Here is a 20,479-nt window from a genome sequence, read left to right on the forward strand (position 1 = left end):
GGACCAAGAAACCATGAAAATATCAAAGAATGCTTCCAATGAATCATGACAAATCCAAAAGACAAGGAAAATGGAGAAAGGATGGCGTATATATTATATGGAATTTATGGAAATGTCAAAATAATTGGGTATTTGAAGGGCTGGAGAACCTAGAAAACAAGAGAAAGGATATCATTGATCCTTCTTGTTTGATGGAAATCGCCCCAACTGCATCAAATCAAAATAAACTTTGATGTATCGGTAACTCAACCATTTGCATGGGTGACTAGGGACTGCTTTGGTAAAATTATTAATATGCTCTCTAAAAAAACAGGCACAATTGTACAAATACCAGTATGAAGAAGTTATCGTCAAAGGAGATTCTCTTCTAACAATTTAATGCATCAACAGCCACGAATCCCCCCCCCCCCGGACTACAAGAAGCATCATCCACGACAACATCCAAGAAACAAGCAGAGGTAGGAAATAAGACTTGTAATTAACCAAAACAGAGCTTTCGTAGAGAAAATTAGCTTTGAGGACATTTGCGGTCGCATTACCCTGAGCGCCGAGGTGTTGCTAGTAGTCCTCCTATGTATCAAAAAAAAGAGAGAGAGAGAGAGAGAAGAAGAAGAAGAGAAAATTTCCCCTTCATATGATGTTATTTAAATTAAATTTAGACAAATCTCTTGGGCTGTGTTTGGGTTGAAGGAAAAGGTAGGGAATGGTTTTGTACTTTTGTATAGATTTCCCTGGGAAACTGACTTACTCTACCTTTATTATTTAAAAATTACCTTAACATACTCCGAAGTTTCTTATAATTGACTAAATCCTCCCGCCATTAGCGGTGCATCACAATACATTCACATGTTACACCAGGTGATGTATAGAATTTTTTTATTATATCCTAAAATTATCCTTCTGTGATTGATTTGTCCATTATTTTTCAAATTTTCAAAACAAAACTCAACAGATATAAATTTCTACCGTTACAAATCTGGAATGCCATTGATAGATAATCCCAAAGCTTGGTTTGAGCATTTATTAACACCTCGACCCCTTTTCTGTGTTTTTCTTGGTTTAAGCATTTATGGGCTTTGTTTACAAGTCTGAACTGTATTTCTAGTTTCAAATGCCATTTGATGTTTATCATTCGGCAAAGTTGACGGTAAAACTGAATAATAAAACGGGACTCGGGAAGATATGACCATCAGAGTGTGGGGTGGGAGGTTTGATGCCTGTATTTCCATTAACGGCAACTCTATTCAAATGCTACAAGTTTATTCAAATATTTCATTAATATAAAGAATGATAAATAAAATAATATTTTCCATCAACACTAACAGAATTGCAATTTTTAATTTGTCATGGGTGGTTGGTCAAAAAGCTTGTCTAAGAACTTGTAAAAAAAATATCTAAGGCAGGGACTTGTATACTTCAAAACTTTGAAACTTTGCACCGTGCATACGGAAGAAACAGAGCATTGGAACCGGAAAACTGAGAGGCTAATCTACTATTGGGAATGTATATATCATAAATACTAGACCGTACCTTACCTTTTTCTCAAAAAAAAAGAAAAAAATCACACCAAAGACATCCATCATATATGTAAATATACAACAGCTCCATAATCGGGACCCCTGGTTCATTTTATTAACTGATTTTATGGTAATATGACACTTGCCAAAAAAAAGTTACAGCAGAACTTACTAATCAGACGGAAGTTCATTATTTTCTGGAATGCCTTAAGACCTCAAGTACATTTTATTTCCCAGCACTTACACTAGAAAGACCACACAACAGAAGGAGCAGGCTTCTAATGGAAAATTTTTACGAACGATCTTGTTCTCTATCTGGATGAGACACTGCTTGAACATCTTGTTCTCTTGGGTCCATGAATCAACAAATCGATTGCAGGCATTCTTACGAACGATCTTGTCTCTAAGCAGATTAGGAAGCAGGTTTTGGGTTTTATCCATTTATGGCGTTCAGATTTCTTTGCTTTTCAATTGACTTGTTGCTTTCCCTTTGGTAAGATCCTCTTCATATTCCATCCTTGCGTTCGCTTTCTCTTCAACAAATTTATCGTTGTCCATCAAGAGGGAAAACAGCTTTTAAGGCTTTTGCCTCCAGGCAAGTACAAGAAAATGGACTGAGGTGCAACCTCTAGATGCTCACAACTGTGAAGCAAATTGTGAGGGCTCAAGGCTCTGTTATCAAGGTTTGTCTTCAGAAGTCAATAAAGAGTTGAGAGTTCCAATTATATTGCTGAGACTTGCAAAGGAAACAGAACAAATTCAAGAAATTAGGGAATCTCTGTTCCCCAGGAAGAACTCATGTCCCAAGTGTTGTACATCAACTTGAGAACATGAACAAGACTACCAGAACAGGCCTACTAGTTTCCATAGCTAATATGTAACGTTGTTCTGCAGGAATCAAAGTTAGTTTTAAGTCAAATTACATCAATGCAGAAAAAACGCCAGCCTTGCTCAATACAAGAAATAAATCACTATGTGATGAAAATGATTTAAATATTTTCATTAAAGAAAATAGAACAGTGATATCTTGTCTGTAAAAACATTTTGAAACTCAAGAAGATCACTTGATATTGTACAATTTTGCAGTTAAAAGGATATACACATAAAATGTCCACCTTCAATGTACAGCTATGCACCTCAAATGGGATGATCATGCCATGCATATTTGGTGATGAATATTTGCTGGACTTCTACACCTGCAAAATGCAAAAAGAATTCTTCATTGTTAGACAATGCAATGGAAAGCAGGTAGATTAAATTGGATGCACCATAAAACAAGTCAATATTTACAACAAATGTAGAAGAATAGCTGAAAAAAATAATAAGTTTCAACATCCTCAAATGAAAACTCAGCTCAACAAAAACAGATGGCTAATGAGCCCAGTGCAAACTGTGAAATGGGCTGCTACCACCTAAAATGAGGGTTTTTATTGGGATGCAGTACACTTGAAAATCAATACCTGTAAGACTCCAAGAGAGAAAACCTAATTGGTGTCTATCACCTCATGTGTGTTTTGTTTGCAAAGCAAATGGTCCACTTACTAATCTCCTACCACCATGTTTCTAGTATTTAAGAGTGTTTCTTTTCTCTATTTGGTCGTAACTTGTAAGTGGACCCCTTCAGGAGATTTGGAAGTCTCTTCAAGAGCTCCTTTTCACTTTGCCGAAAAAGGGATGGAAGATATGTGAAGATGCACAAGGGAAGCAATATTATGAACAGCATGGGAGTAGAGAGATGCATAAATTTTGAAGAGGTCAAAACAAAGGAAGCTAGTACCAAAAACATATGTCTGAGTGACTGTAAAATCCTTGATCATCTTTAACCCTTTCTCAATGGATAACATCACTAGAGGGTTGCATTGTGTAGCATATTCATCTTCATCTAGAATTAAGGTCACAATAAACTGTTCACTGCAAAGTTCTCCCACAGTGTCTTCCTTTTATCAGGTATGATGTTTGCTCGGGCAAGTTAGTTAAATTTCCAGAACATACCTGGGTGGGTTCAACCTCACTGAAAAATCAATATCCATTCTTATTTGCTTTGTCTTCTTTCAAAGGGGAGTCTGTGTCAAAATTTATTGTTCCTTCAAATTCAAACATTGGTTTTAATTGGGACTTGGGTTTCAAAAGAGGACTAAGAGATTTGGGTAATGTAGTTAGATTTTGGGAACATACCCGGGGGGTTCAACTCCTCTGAAAGATAAATTTCCTTCCCTTTTTTGCTTTATCTTCTTTCAATGGGGAGCCTGTGTCAAAATTTATTATTCCAGTAGGAATCTGCTGAATTAAAAAAATATGAAAGAAAGTAGTTTCTTGAAGAGAGAAGGAGAAGAAGAGAAGAAGAGAAGTTGAAAAGAAAAGAGAGCAATAATCTGGCCGCCCCCTTCACTTATTATTTATACTAAAATAATAGAACAGTACAAAGACAACTATGCCCTTATAGGGCAACAAAACATAAAACAGCATATATAACACTCAAAAAAACATAAAAATTTGGACTCACATAACTACTGTGGTCCCCACCTCCTATCTAACAACTAACATAAAACATCTACTCAGAAAAACATCATAAAACTAATCTTCAACACTCCCCCTCAAGTTGGGAGTAAATGTCACACATTCCCAACTTGCGTAGATCATGTTCAAGCTTGTTCCTTGCCACCCCTTTAGTGAGAACATCAGCCAGCTACAACTCTGAAGAGACATAAGGCAAACAAACTTCTCCAGTTGTTACCCTTTCTCTTATAAAGTGTCTATCAACTTCAATGTGTTTTGTCCTATCATGTTGAATTGGATTGTGGGCAATACTGATTGCAGCCTGATTGTCACAGTATAACATCATAGGTTCCTCTGTTTTCATCCCAATCTGACTCAAAAGATATCTAACCCAAAGAAGTTCTGAGACACCATGAGCCATGGTGTAGACCTCATGAGCCATGAGCCATGGTCCTATCATGTTGAATTGGTTCCTCTTCCAGGAGATCAAGTTTCCACCTACAAAGGTACACACTCCTGATGTAGACCTCCTGTCATCTAAGCATCCTGCCCAGTCTGCATCTGTATAGGATTCTACCTTCAGATTCTCATGATTTGAGAAAAGAATGCCTCTGCCAGGGTGCTTTTTCAGATATGCAAGTATTCTCTCAATAGCTTCCCAGTGTTGAACCCGAGGTGCATGCATGTACTGACTCACAACATTGACAGCATAAGAAATATTTGGTCGTGTCATACACAAATACAGCAGTTGGCCCACCATTCTTTGATATCTCCCCACTTCCTTTACCACATCACCATCCACACCATTAATTCTGTGATTTGGATCAATAGGAGTGTTTGGTGGTTTGGTCCCCAGCTTCCCAGTCTCTCGCAGTAGGTCAAGTACATACTTTCTCTGTGAAATGAAGATCCCATGCTTGGATCTTACAACTTCAATCCCTAAGAAGTATTTGAGCTCACCAAGATCTTTGATCTCAAATTCTTGCTGCAATAATTTTTTGAGATCATCAATCTCCTCCAGATAATTTCCTGTCACCACTATATCATCCACATACATAATCAGAATTGACACCAAAGCATCTCTCCTCTTCACAAAGAGGGTGTGATCAGACTGTGTCTGTGTGTATCCAAAACGGATGAGTGCCCCTCTGAACCTGTCAAACCAAGCCCTAGGTGACTGTTTCAATCCATACAGAGATTTTATGAGTCTGCACACCTTTCCTTTACCAACATTTTCATAAAAGCCTACTGAAAAATGTCCATATATACCTTCTCCTGTAAGTCACTATTGAGGAAAGCATTTTTGACATCAAGTTGGAACAAGGGCCATGAATAGGTGGCTACTAGAGATAAAAGGATACGAACTGAACTCATCTTAGCTACTGGTGCAAAGGTTTCCAGATAATCAACGCCATAGGTCTGAGTATACCCTTTTGCTACCAACCTTGCTTGTACCTCTCTATCTTGCCATCGGCTTTATACTTCACTGTGAATACCCATCGACATCCGACTGTCTCCTTGTTTGGGGGGAGATCAACTATTTCCCAAGTTTGGTTTTTGACCAAAGCATCCATCTCATCTTGTATGGCTGTTTTCCACTCAGGTTTGGAGAGAGCCTCAGTAACATTCCTGGGTATAGACACAGAATCCAGGGAAGAAAGAAAAGCACGGTAGGAGGGTGATAGGGCACTGTAGGAAAGATGGTGTGAAATGCAGTGGGTTGTACACTTTCTCTTCCCCTTACGAAGTGCAATGGGAAGATCAAGGTCAGTGGGATCAGCTGCAACAATGGTGTTAGGGACAGAAACATTATCATAAAAAAACATAACAGGCTCAGGCTCAAAAGGAATACTTGGAATTGTATCTACCGAATCTGGAGTTTCAGAAGGACTGATAGAGAGTAGTGTGGGTCGAGGATGAGTGGAGTCAACCATCATCTGCCGGCACTGATATTGCTGTGAGGTTACCCGTAGTGGCTCAGGTAATGAAACTGGAGGTGCAGGTGCTGGCTGAACTGATGCTAGCTGAACTGATGATGCAGGTGGTGGCTGAACTGATGTAGATACTAGCTGAACTGATGGAGGCACCACAGAAACAGGAAGAGGAATAGATTGTGAGTTCTCCCCAAAACTCTCCCCCTAAGGAGAACCACTCGAGAAGAAGAATGTGGATTCAAAAAATGTAACATCCATAGTGACAAATTTGCTCCTCGACACTTGGTCATAACAGCAATACCCCTTTTGGTTCTGAGCATACCCAAGAAAAACACATTTCTTGGCCTTAGGATCCAATTTCTTGCAATGAGGGCCAAGAATGTGAACAAAAGAAACACAACCAAAAACCCTCAGAGGTATATGAAATATTTCTCCATCTGGAAAAAGAAGGCTAAATGGCACCTTAAACCCCAAAGTCTGTGAAGGAACACGGTTAATCACATGTACGGCTGTAAGAACTGCATCTCCCCAGAACTGCACAGGAACTGAAGCACACACCCTAAGACTCCTTGCCACCTCCACAATGTGTCTGTTTTTCCTCTCAACAACTCCATTCTGTTGCGGTGTATATGCACAACTGCTCTGATGAACTACATGTTCTAAGAGATACGTGGTTAGGTCCTTCTCAAAGTACTCTCTGGCATTATCTGATCTAAAAGCCTTAGTTCTCACTCCAAATTGTGTGAGAACCATCTAGTGGAATTGTCGTACTAAGTAAGGAACCTCATCACGTGATCTCATCAAATATATCCAAGAACATCGTGTATAATCATCCACAAACAAGAGAAAGTAACGGAATCCTCCCATTGAAGGGATTTGATATGGCCCCCATACATCAGTGTAAACAATATTAAAAGCAGAAGTACTTCTTTTATTACTTGGTTTAAAAGACTATCTACAATGCTTTCCTAACTGACAACTCTCACACTCCAAAGTAGATAATTGAACAGACTCAAACAACTTTGGGAAAAGACATTTCAAAGAACTAAAAGAAAGATGTCCCAAGCGATTGTGCCAAAGCATAATCTGGTTCACTGACTCCGACTCACTACTGCTGCTGCTGCTAACATGATGGCCCTGATGTCTCGAAATCTCATCTAGAAGGTAAACTTCATTCACCTCACGACCACTCCCAATCATCTTCTTTGACTCTAGATCCTGCAAAACACAATTACCAGGAAGAAAGGTCACAGAACAATTCAAAGTTTTTGTCAAAGAACTAACAGACAGTAGGTTGGTATGAAGTCTAGGGATATGTAAAACAAAAGACAGAGTTATATCATTGGTCACTCTAACTGTCCCCTTCCCAGCAATGGGCATATGTGAACCATCTGCTGTAGAGACTGCCTCTACCAGAGCACAACAGATAGGAATTGAAAATGGTAGGGGAATTAGTCATATGCTCAGATGCTCCTGAGTCTATAATCCAGGGAGGTCCCTCCTTACCTGAAGTGGATGCAAGATTTGCAGTTGCATATGAACTACCTGTATGTGTAAATAAAGTGGTGTAGTTGGCTCCTGCATTCTGTTGTCCATCTGGAAGGCTAGAGCTAGGTGAATCTTTCTTACTCATAAGCTATCCAAACCTCTCCAATTTTGTTCTCACTGCTGCTACTATAATGGATTCCCAATTAGTTTGGGAGAGGGGCTGAAGAGTCTCCTATAGTGGCTACATTTGCATTTCCCTTCTTGTTTCTTATCCGAGCAGGCATAAGATTTGGATAATCTTATGAAGCTTCCAACAAGTGTCCTTGGTATGCTTAGGCTTCTTGCAATAATCACACACCAAGTCCTTCTTATCTTCCCTTCTAGTCTCACTACTCCCCCTGTCTCCATTCGGCTTAGGTTTTGCTGTACCAACCATAGCCAATTGGTCAATCCCAAGCTGTCTCAGCATTACATTCCTCCTACTCTCCTCTCCAGAGACAAAAGCATAGGCTTGAGAGAGTGTCACACCCTCCTTAGAAAGAATATGCTGCCTAGCAATGTCAAATTCAGGGTTCAGCCCTGCCAAGAACTCAAAAACCCTATTCCTCTCTACCAGTTTGTGATAAGTTGTTGCATCATTTACACTTTCCCATACCACAATTTATAAGTGATCTATTTCTTGCCATTGGGTTTTCAGCATGGAGAAATACACAGCAAGAGGTTTTTCTCCCTGTTTTATACTTATCACCTGATTTCTTAACTGATGGGCTCTGGCTTCATTTTGCTTCTGAGAGTAGGTTTCAGTCACTCCATCCCAAATCTCCTTAGCAGTATTAGCCCATAGGAAATTTTTTGCAATATGAGGTAACATAGAATTACACAGCCAGAACATTACCATGTAATCCTCTTGCACCCATCGGGAAGAGTCTGTATCAGGTTTTTTCTCCTCCCCAGTGAGATACCCTAATTTTCCACGGGCACCAATAGCCATCTTAGTTGATTGTGCCCACTCCAAATAATTTGTACCATCAAGTTTTACTGTAGTAATGATCTCAGGCCCAAAAATATCACTACTACCTCCAACACCCAGTCCCACAGTACTGGTAGATTTCATCTCGGTATTCCAACTCTCCATTTTACTTCAAACAGTTCAACAGTAAGAAAAAATAGATTGGAGGCCTTCAAAAAATAATTTAATACCACACACAAAGAAACCAACCCTTCCGGAAGAAGAAAACCCTAGCTTGAGGGAAATCTCTCTCCTCCCCACGCCTCCCAACAGAGAGAAAAGTGAATCGATCACTCCAGGAGGCCTAGAAAATTTCAGAAACCAAACTGCCCTCTTCAAAAAATCAAAAGAAAACTAACAATACCTGGGCGCCCAAGATCATATCAAAAACAAAGAGTCCAACTTTTCTGGGACTCTTCCCCGTACTCCAGTTCTTCCTAATTTTGATGTCGAACAGTAGATCACCTTCCTGATGTCTAGATCCCACCAAAAACTCCAAGAACTGGGCAATCTATAGCAGATCGATCAGCCCTTTACTACTTCATGCAGTCGGCTGATCTAGGGCTGCATGAGAATGCTTCAAGAAACCCTAGCCAATGCTCTGATACCAAGTAGGAATCTACTGAATTAAAAAAATATGAAAGAAAGTAGTTTCTTGAAGAGAGAAGGAGAAGAAGAGAAGAGAAGTTGAAAAGAAAATAGAGCAATAATCTGGCCGCCCCCTTCACTTATTATTTATACTAAAATAATAGAACAGTACAAAGACAACTATGCCCTTATAGGGCGGCAAAACATAAAACAGCATATATAACACTCAAAAAACATAATAAAATTTGGACTCACAAAACTATTGTGGTCCCCACCTCCTATCTAACAACTAACATAAAACATCTCAGAAAAACATCATAAAACTAATTAATCTTCAACAATTCCTTCAAATTCAAACATTGGTTTTGGTTGGGACTTGAGTTTCAGAACAGAAGAGGACGAAGAGATTCTTAGTTTCTTTTCGTGTAAATCTTTTAAATATTCTTGATGGTTTTTTTAATTTTCTTAGATCCTTTGAAATATGATACCCAAATTTGAACTCTCTTCTTCGGATTCTTTTTCGTGTGCTTCATTTAGGCTCTAGCTTATCCTTTGATTCCTCTAAAATCTTTTCCAGTGAAAGAGATTTGGGCAAACCCAATTCCACCTAGAATAGGAGCTTTCAATTGGGAGGTTCATTGTGAGGAAATTAACACCTATGGTTCACCACAGAAAAGGAGGTGTCACTCATGCTTATCTCCTCATTGGTGTGTTTTTTGCAAGGCAAATGGTGAATCATGGTTTCACTTACTAATCTCCTATCCATTTTCTACTAGTATTTGGGATTGTTTTCTTGCTTTGTTTGGTTGTAAGCAGATCCCCCCTTCCAATGTGTCAAGCCTCTACGGTCCCACTTTGTTTGTTTGGCTAAAGAAGCGAGGTAGAATCATGTGGAGAAGTACAAGGGCTGCAGTAACCTGGATACATTGGAAAGAGAGAAATGCAAGAATTTTCTTTGAAAGAGAGAGAAGCAAGAAGGCCTTGATAGAATGCATAACTAATAGAGTTGTTCACTAGTTAAAGTCTAGAGCTGTTTTCAGATTTCTCAGTGGATGACTTTTATAGGAAATGGTTGGAAGTGGCCAACTCCATCATCTTTGAAATTCAGGATTAGTATGTCTTAGACACCACTGGATGAGGGGCACATAAAACTGAACTTTGATGGCAGTAGTATGGGGAATCCAGGCCCTTCAGGTGTAGGACACATTTTAAGAAATGAGTCAGGTCATGTGGTGGCACTCCTCTCAGCTCCAATTGGCATGGGGATTCATTGAGGGCTGAGGTAATGGAAGTTGTGGAAGGGATAGTCAAAGCAAAGGAGTTAGATGTGCATAAACTGATTGAAGAAGTGGTTCTCAACACGTGGTCAAGTGGTTAAATGTCATGGGTGTACAAAAATTAAATGGGTATGGATATCAGAATTCAATGGGTCCAAAGGATGGCTAATAGCATGACTGATTTTTTGGCAAAACAAGGGGTTGAGAGAAATCAAATCTGTAAGGCTCAACTGTAAGGTTTTAGGTGTTGGAGATAAGTTGTTTTATCTCCAATTATACTTGTACTCTTTTTAACTAATCTTTAATTAATGAAAGTTACAGTTATTGATTAAAAAAAAAAAACTGGTCACCTCCAGCCTCCAATCTCAGGCAACCTCTTTCCCTAGAATCATCTAGAAGGTTAAACTTAATCTCATTCTTGGGGACTGCAACACTACCTGAATGTCAATTATGTTAAAGGCAATTTAGAGTCCCTGCATCCGAATTTGTTAAAAAAATTAAAAAAAAAAAATCAGACCTAACTGACTTCTAGGCAATATCTACCATTTAGATTAAAACAGTGACTCATTTGAGGACACATTGAACCCCCTCGATGTAGACAACCAGAGCAATAGGAACACAAGTGAGGAGCCTAAAACAATTCAAAATTGCAAACCATCTCTAACTTATTGATAATATACTTGATACCTTAAAGATGGCCCTTGTTTTGCTGGATATTGTTAAATGGTCAGACCTGCAATGTTAGATCTTAGGATGTCATTTTCTATCATCTTTTGTACAATGGAAAGGAAAAGCATAACATCAGTATTCTTTGGATCACCTAATAAAAGCCATATGGCCCCAAATGAAGGATAGAACCCCAAGGCAAAGAAGTTTACTCATTCCCTTTCCAGTGAGCAAGTTACCAGAAAGATCAACAGAACAATGCATTCAACCTATAATCCATGAATGCCAACTCTCCAATTTAATCGCTCAAGCTCCAAGGATCCCAGTAGGTGCTAAACATCCAACTAATCATGATTTGTGAATCATCCTCTACAAGAATCACCACAAATCCCATGGAGAAGGAACATCTCTACCCCTGAAAAATGAAGTGTCCTCTCTCTAGCTGAATCACTTGACCTATAGGTTGCTTCCACTTAGGGTTGCAACTTGGGTGGGATAGGGTTGAGCATTTCTTAAATTTTTAAGGAGGATCCAAGGAGATGTTAAAATCCAACTAATCATCATATCTATGTCATCCTCTAGACTAGAAGAATCCCCACAAATCCCATGTACAAGAATTATTTCAACCCCTGAAGAAAGGAAGCATCCTCTTTGAATGAATCCGCTTACTCACTGCGGAATGTGGAGAACCCAGCTACTAACTGCAGCACATCACCTATACACTTTTGCAAAAAGTTTACAGGCACAAGACATGCAATTCCCATACAGCACGCATGATCCATCAGGTAAGGGTGATAATTCTTGGCCCAGCTTGGAAATCCAGACCGGCTCGGCCCAGCCCGCAAATTTCTGGGCCTGGGCCCAGATTTTTGTGGGCAGGCCCGACCCGGGCCCAGGCCTGCATCAAGCCCGGAAAATTCTGGACCAAGGTTGGGCCTATATATTATATGTATTATATATTACATGTTAATATACAAGTATATTTAATTTTATATTAAATGTTTATTATTTTATATAAAACATAAAAGTCTTAAGTTTTATTTTAATATATAAATATTTATGAATTGAAACGTGTTAACACATGTCAATACTTGAGTTGATTCAAGTATAGGAATTGTCCTCCTAAGCAAGGCCTTATATTTTAGGGAATTCTTATTCCCTAAGCAATGTGGGACTTGGGAAAACACTCAATGGTTGCACTAATTATTTAGTGTTGCTCCAAGTCCCACATCGCTGAAGAGTGGGAATGAAGGTCTTGCCTTCATCTATAAAAGGATAGGTAACCTAAGCCAAATCAAGCATAGCAATTGAATGAGGCCCATGCCTTATTTTTTGTGTCATAGGCGTAAAGCCAAGCCAAGCCAAGCCCAATTTAACTTTCACTTGTGTAATTTTTTTATGTATTACATTTACATATTATTTAATTTACAAAATTTAAATAACTAAATATTTATTATTTGCTGTCATGGGCCCAAAGTCATTACTCATTAGGCCCGGAAAGCCCATAAGCCCGGTCCAGGCTTGTGTAGGGCCAGACTTGGGCTTGCAATATAGGCCTGGGGTGTGGGCTAGGCTGAGCCCAGGCCTAGCTTAAAGCCCTTATCATTGGTGCTAAGCCCAGCCCAGCCCGACCCATGATCACACCTACCATCAAGGCTTCTATGAGTGACACATGGTGGGATCGTGAGGAGGTGACAATGACAGCCTGCACAGGCCGGTGGTTGGTCCCCACTCTACAACTCGACACGTGTCCCTGCTGAATCATCCTAGGGATCTGAGCCCTAACTGAGTTGGGAATGTTCTTGAATCTTTCCTTCCATGCATGCATGCATAGTCCCCCTACCCTTCCCTTCAGGGGGGTTCCAAGATCCTTCCCCTTCCCCAACATCTTCCTGAGTTGAGAGTTGAGACCTAGTCTCTCTGAAAACCCAACCCTAATTGCCCCAGTTTCCATCTCAGACCACCTACACCACTGCCTTACAAATTCCACTTAGGGTTGCAACTGGGCTGGCTTAGGTTGAGGATTTAAATTTTGAAACGAAACAAGCCCTGAAGCAATTGAAATTCTTCAAATGGGCACCTGATTTGCACCCATACTTCCATTCTGCTGCCACTGAGGATTACCCATTCCCTGGACATACCTGATGGCAATGGCCCAAGGTTACCCAGTGATCAGTCATCAATGTTTAGGTTGATGGTTTCACCATTTGGCGTACTAGCAGTGGCAAATGAAGTTCCTAGCTAGGCCAGATTATGCAGTGACCTGCCACTCCCAAGGCATGTAGTCAATTAAGATACCTCTAAAAGGATACAGATCAGAAATTTCTTGATTGTGCTCATTGACCTGGAATATCCCATTTGCCGCTTCCCAACGCAAGCCTTTTATCTTTAGGAGCAGGAATGCAATATCGACACATGTTAAGAGAAATAAGGAAACTGGCACAGAAGACTAAAGAATTTCAGTTTTCTATGGGCAAAGAGAGAGCCAAACTGCTTGGCTGATTCTCTAGCCAAACAAGGGGTTAATAGGGAAAATTTGTATTGGGGAATTACAGGCAGGGAACCTAATGCTTATGGAAAGTTCTTACTTCAATTAATAAAATGACCTGCTACCAATCAAAAAAAAAAAAAAACTTCGAGAGCAGGAAAGTTCTGTCAACAACATCTTAAATGGGGACATAGCAATATCATCAGAACCAGAAAGCGAGTATTTGGAGGAGGCAGTTCCCTTTACATGGCATTACTCAACCTTGCTACCTAACAGTGATATGAAAAAAATTCCTTTTTAAGATGCTTGTACAATGTACTCTTTTCCCCATTGTAGCACCTATGTTTGCTGTTTCCACTGCAAAACATTTCTCTTCAGCTGAAGGAACTGAAAGAAGATATCCTGTATCTCATCTTTTACATGACTTTAATACTTCCAAACAGAACCATTTTATTCCACAATTCTCTACTAATTTATTAAAAAAAGAAAATAAAAGAACCCTTAAGCATACTTGTAAAACCTACACAACTGAGGCAATCAGATAAAAGAATGCAGAAAATAAATTGGAGAATACATGAAACTCTAGAAATGTTACCAGGCATCTATTAACCTACGAAATCTATAAACAAAATGTTTTTAAGCAGAGTACACTAAAAATGCATCTTCGAATCTCCAGATCCCCATCAAAGATAAGTCATAAAAGAAGTAGCATAACAAGTTTTGAATTCCATGTTATTAATAAAAAAAAAAAAAAAAAAAAAAAAAAAAAACTGCAACAAATAAAACACTTAATACATTACATTGACAAAAAATTGATAAAATGCAATAAACAATCCGAGCTCATTTTACAGAACACTAATTAGGATAATCATCTATTTTGTCCAAATCTCACAACTTTAATTGCAGTAACAACATGAGACTACAATGATAAGAGGGTGCTAAGAAAATTTAAAATGTATAATAATATTAAAAGCTACCTGGACCACTCCTGGAAAACAAGGTGTGTCCAACTAATCTATTATTCCTCACAATAAGCTTGCACTTAAAATCCCAAGAGGCCTTCCTCTGCTAAATGATTCATCATTAAAATCTTCACTCATGGAATTTTCTTGACACAGCATTTTGCTATCCCGCATGGGATTTAAATTGATAGTGTTCCAATCCATTGTGTGACCATGATGAATACCATCTTGTGCTGAGCCATCAAACGTCTCCAAATCCCCATTCACATTTTGCCTCAAATCATCACAATCAAGTTCCTTTTCCTTCATTTCATGCATCGATGAGGATTCAACATTTGGATCAAAGCTCAAATCACGTCCAACAGCTGTACTGCTTGCAATTTGCTCCGCAGACCCATGATAGTCCACATTGGTTATTCCAAGGTCTGTTTGCTCCGTAACATCCTTCCTTTGTCTTTTCCATTTTTTTGTAGATGAGGTGCCATCATCTTCAAAATCTTCTTCTTCTCTCTCTCTATGTAGATAAACCCATAACTTCCTATCTCCATCAAATTGGACACAAGGATCACGTTCATAATGAAGGCGGTCCAGTGCTCCACTAACTACTTGGTTAATTTGTGCATCCGAAACATCTTCAACAATATACTGTGAGTCTCTTATCAGGGTACAAACATCTGCCCTAGTGCCAATACTTCCAGGCAATCTTGCAGCTGCATCCCTTACAAGACAAAGGATTGTAACATGAGGTGGTCGATCAGGTTTAAGCATAAAATGGTCTCGGGCTTTTGATGTTGGCTTGCCACCACACCTTCTCAAAGGAGCAACAATTGATTTTTTACCATCAGCTGCTGTGTAAGAGAAGGCCCTGTCTGGAACAGAATACCTAAGGACTTCCTCTTTACGAAAATAAGCCCTTACTTCTTCAGAGCTTGGACTGATAGTGGTGAGACTCTTCTGAGCTCTTAGATCCCTGAATCTTTCCTTCTCATCCAAATTGGGTTGCATCAGTGTCACGGGTGGTGCAGGAAGGCATCCTATTTGCTGAAGTGTTTCTTGACCACTTTTCAGCCAATTAGCAAATGAATCAACCAACTTCACAAGCATCTTGTGTGGAAGACACCAGGCATGATAAGAAGTCTCCTCTTCAACAACCTCGTTATCTGATGAGCTAGAGTAAACTGGCCCAACCCATGACCAACTTTTTGTAGATTTTTCATAAAATGCGAGTGGTTTCCAACCCTTTGCACCTAAAGGTGCTGTTTTAGATGAAAATATTTTCAGTACCCCCCTGACCAAGTCCTGAAGTGGCTCCTGTGTTTCAAGAATACAAGGATCTCCAGGGTTCAACCTCACACGGTTGACAATCTCTTGAACAGTGAGAGAAGGCAAATTCTTCTGTGCTGCAAGTGCCGAATCATTGATATCCAGATTCTCATTCCCAATGAAGCTTTCATACTTTGCAGCCTCTCCTTTATAAGGCTTCTGTCTTCCAACTTTCTTCTCAAGGTGTTTGCCAAACTCCAAGGTGTCTTCTGCATATGGAGTAATCATTGCCAAGCGAACAGCTGAGAGAAGATGCATAATGGAGAATGAGAAGCCAGTATGAACAGTAGGTGTGATCAGAGGGAATGACTTTTTTGCTGGTTTTTTTTCTGGCTCTACATCTACTGTTCCCCTTTCTGAAACAAGTGGCTCAGAAGTTAACTTTGCCAAAGAGCCAGTTTCAGGCTCCACTTTCCTTTTTCCCCGTTTCTTCAAGGAAGCTGTGTCATCAATCTGTTGGTGAGAACTTGACTGCATGTAACCAGATTCATTTGGCTCATCCATGTATGTCACATCTCCCTTGCCTTTCCGCTTCTTTGTCACTGAGCCACACCCTAACAATGACATACTCGACCTTTCATGATTATTGCTTGAATGAGTTCCAACGTTTTTCCCTTTCTTCCACAACCTATTAGTCTGCCTGTGATCATCCACTGATCTATGTGTCAAGTGCAAATCATCCTCATCATCATCACCATCATCACTAACATAATCATGCATGTAGTTTGACTGAGAAACAATATAATCAGGTTTAATTTTTCCTTTTTTCTTCCTTTCTGCAGGGTAGGCCTTCAACAATGGTGGAGTTGACCTTTCATGAGGTTCACCCTGCAACTGACCATTCTTCCCCAACTTGTAAGTCTGGTCCCAATCATCATCAGACCATTTAGTTGAAGTAGAAAAATTACTTGCCAAGATTCCAGCAGCATAGTAACTGGGATCAAGTGCCTTATTTTTATATTTTCCTTTGGACGAGTAAATTTCTACATCACATGTATGCATCTGCTCATCAAAATCACCTGCCCTCTTGGATGAGTATGTGACTGCATCAAGAGCCTGAGCATATTCCTTTTTATCTTTTCTCACAAGTTTATTGGATCTTTTAGGATCTAACAAATATTTGACAGAAGCGGACCTATGACCTTCCAAGGTACCACCAGGATAGGCCATATTACTTCGCAGAAGATTAATATCATCCTCTTCATTTCCCTGCTCTGCTGAATCTGACTCTGTCTCCTCACTCTGGCCAAACATATTAATGCCTCTCAGTTTTTCCATTTTCACTCCTCCAGTTTTAGAAGATTTCTGCTTGACTTTCTCTTGTAGTTTTTTTGATGTGTAAGTGAATTTATCATCCATAAGGGTTGGGAATGCTCTATATTTAATTTTTGAATCAGAACCTACACCGTTTTTACCAGTTTGAAAATCCTTCCCCATCTTCCATTTCTTGCTTCTAACACTCCAATCATCAAAATTGACTGGATAATCAGCCTCAAAGGCTTCTCCTTGTAATTTGTTATGTCTAAAGGGTTCACTTCCAGAAGACCAGTCAAGATGACTTCCCTTCAATAACAGAAGCTGTGCTCTGTCTTTTGCGATCTTCATCTGACCTACCACAGATTTCTGAGGCTTCCCAAGATACTTAGCCTTCTTCCCAGAAGCTCTTTGGTTGTTCATTTTTTCTGTCAATAACTCCATATCTGCCCTCTGATTCACATTACAATTTCCACCCATAAAATTGTCAACATAGAAGTCACTTTTGAAAGAATCAGACTTCTTTCCTGATTTTAACGTGCCAACTTTAGCAATAACACTGCCACGTGCACCATGTCGATCCCTCTGGAGAGCCAAATCATATGCTGCATCATCGATATCTTCCTCACCTCCTACCTGACCCCTTGACCAGTGAGCAGCTCCATATCCATATCCCACCACCCGTTCTTGCTGAGGGTGAGCTAACACTGGAAGAGATGACCTAGACTTCATTTCCAAACCATGTTGAGTGGAAGGAACACGACCCACCATGTCTTTTGTAGAAGGAACTTTTGATCCAGCAAACTTCAATATTCCTTTAGGGTTTTGCTTTCCATATTTTGCTGATTTCAGTGTCATAAGCTTCCCTTGAGAAGAAACACCCAACATAGGACTTACTGTATAAACAGCACCACATTCTGCTTTTGGCCCAAGTTTAATGTCCTTTGGTCTTTTTCCCCAGAAGCCTTTACGAGATTCCTCCCAATCTGAGGAGCCACTCTCTAGTCCAATGTCTTCCATCTTCTCGTACATAAGAATCTTTTCACTTCTCATTATATTCAGAACACGAAGCCTCTCTTCAATACTGTATCCTACACAGTTCTCCCAAGCATCCCTTATCTGAATAAGATTACTGACCATGGAGTTCTGATATTTGCGCAGGAGGTGGTAATGCTGGCGCTTCTGGAATAAATTCAAACCATGCTGATAAAGGGAAACTCTCGGTTCACATAGTCCTCCCTTCAACAAATTGAAGAGTTTAGCAACCGGACTTCCAAAATGAAAATTGCTTCCAGAGAAGAGCTCTTTCAGGGTACGCATGAAAGTCGCCTCGTCCATGTCGGGAAGATACTCTGCAAGGCTAAAGCGCTCCTCTTCAGTCAGGCAGTTGTTCCACACATCTAATGTCAAAACTTCCCCCAAGTCTGGAAGATCATAGAGCTCAAACGGTATACGACAGTTCTGGTTCCAAATTTGACAAAATTCTGTTCCAGTTTCACCCAATTCTGACATATCAAAGTCATCAGAACCTGCTCCCGAGTCAGCACCATCATCTTCTTCTTCTTCATCATTGTCAGATTCGGAGGCAGAGCTTCGCCTTGGAAGCTCATCCTCCTCAGTCGACATACTGTCTCTACTCCCAGGAGAAAACTCGCCATCAATTTTCGAAACCCTAAAGTTATTCTTTACAATCGCCATCCGAACTACAAGAAGATGGTGCAATCTCAGTTCTTCCTCCTCCCAAAACGGCAAATTCTCAGCTTCTATCTGAACAAAAAAACGACCATACCTAAAAAGAAAACAGGAGAAAGAAACCAATACAAATCTCTCAAAAAATGGGGAAAGGAGAAGAGCCGATTACAGGAAGGACCACCATATATAAATCGAATAAAGGGGAATAACACGCAGAAAAAAAAAAAAAAAAAAAAGTTGGTTAGAAAAAAACTAACTCTTGACTGAGCAAGAAAAAAAGAAAAGCACACACACGCAGAAACAAGAGGAAGGAAGGGGTGAATCAAATAATACCTAATTCGTCACTGAAAACAGTTTCTCCGTCTACATCCACGAATAAGTTCAGATCCTCGATCAAAATACGAGCATCGATTGATCAACAAGCGCAGGCACCATGGAGTCATCGATTTCTCCCTCCTCTTCTCGCATTTGTGGAAAGGAAACCCTAGAAACAGAAGAAACAGGAAAGAAGAAGCGAACGAGGCGGTTATATAACAGGGAGCATGAGTCGAAGAAGACGACGTGGACGTGGAGGATTATCGTTCGTCTGATCGGGAGAGAGACAGCTGAAAGGGACGAAAATAAAGGCAAGGAAAGAGAGAAGAAGAAGGAGAGAGAGATGAGGGAAGAGTAGCCACAGAGGGAGAGGGAAAGAGAAGGGTTTGTTGTGTTGGACGAAGAGAGACGGCGACTCAGCACCCTAGCCGATACCGTTGCAGGGACAACTTCTTTGGTGTCTTGTGGGTCAGATCACGGCCGGGATTTCTAATTCCCGGCCGTCAGATCTGACCCACAATAACCGCTAGTGGTCTAAACTCCGATGTTGTTGTTCTATTATAAATTCGAAGTTACGGATATACCCTGTTTTAGGAATCTTACGTGACAATAATTTTTCGTAATAATACCCTTGTGAAATATGAATTTCCAAACTAAGACCATGTTCATTGATCTCTGCGTCAGTCATTTAATTAGAGAGTAGGGAGTTTCTAGTAATTTAACCATTGGCAATACTAACACAGTAACACCTGGGAGCCAAGTAATACGAGGATGGCGTAGTGGCACTGTGGCATTGGAACCATGTTTCCTTACACCGGAAATAGTGTGTGTGTGTGTCAGTAATACAGCGCGCGCGCCCAAGAATTGGGCCTGGTATCTTCTTCGGAATGGGCTTAATTTGGAAAGTCGGGCCTGACCCGATATCGCGTACGTCTAGTCTAGGACACGAGTGACGAGACCGAATAGGCGAATACTATCTGTCGCCTGTCGGACCCGGAAGTTAGCTGTTTTCCCCACAAGAGAGAGAAGGAGAGAGAAATGCGTGAGGGAGCTGGGAGACAGTGTGTAACTCTGTACGAAGGGAGATCGGATTTGCTACTAACATAGCGCGACCCACACCAACCTCAGCGCATTCTTCCTTAATTGATTTTATCATCATTCGTGGGAAGATGTTTGCAATGCTTGCTCAGCTGCAATACGGTGACGGTGTGAGGGAGACAGTGTGAGGCGCAAGAGCATATCTGAATTCGTACGAGGGACGTATAGAGATCCAATATGTTTTTATTTTTATATGTAATATATAAGTATTATTTTATGTTTAATTTATATTTTTAAATTTATTTTTAAAATGTTTTATTTATAAAAAATACAAAAATTGTGATTTAAGGCCAAACTCAGGGTTTTAACCAAAATAAGAGGGCAATATGTATTTGTTTGCACATTCCAATTTATATATCTCAAAAGGTTACC

General features: G+C 40.0%; 1 protein-coding gene across 9 annotated transcripts; it reads right to left on the minus strand.

The window, feature by feature from the left end:
- Positions 1–1,607: 1,607 nt before the first annotated feature.
- On the minus strand, positions 1,608–19,566 carry LOC104594699 (uncharacterized). 9 transcript variants are annotated; one of them, XR_016082678.1, is made up of 5 exons: positions 19,028–19,566; positions 14,441–18,791; positions 3,510–3,763; positions 2,654–2,713; positions 1,608–2,405 (listed from the first exon to the last, which is right to left on the minus strand). XR_016082678.1 is itself a non-coding variant. In XM_010255117.3 (3 exons), exon 2 carries the CDS (start codon positions 18,698–18,700, stop codon positions 14,489–14,491), a length of 4,212 nt encoding a protein of 1,403 aa, XP_010253419.1. In that variant the 5' UTR covers positions 18,701–18,791; positions 19,028–19,566; the 3' UTR covers positions 2,496–2,713; positions 14,441–14,488. The 9 variants fall into 9 exon arrangements, 3 of the variants coding, with proteins under 3 accessions (XP_010253419.1, XP_088754690.1, XP_088754691.1); XR_016082677.1 differs by having other exon boundaries at positions 2,633–2,713; XR_016082676.1 differs by lacking the exon at positions 1,608–2,405 and having other exon boundaries at positions 2,496–2,713; positions 3,510–3,580; positions 3,693–3,763.
- Between the last annotated feature and the right edge of the window lie 913 nt (positions 19,567–20,479).

This window comes from Nelumbo nucifera, chromosome 2 (genome assembly GCF_055504915.1).
Source record: "Nelumbo nucifera cultivar China Antique chromosome 2, China Antique-T2T, whole genome shotgun sequence".
Lineage (NCBI taxonomy): Eukaryota > Viridiplantae > Streptophyta > Magnoliopsida > Proteales > Nelumbonaceae > Nelumbo > Nelumbo nucifera.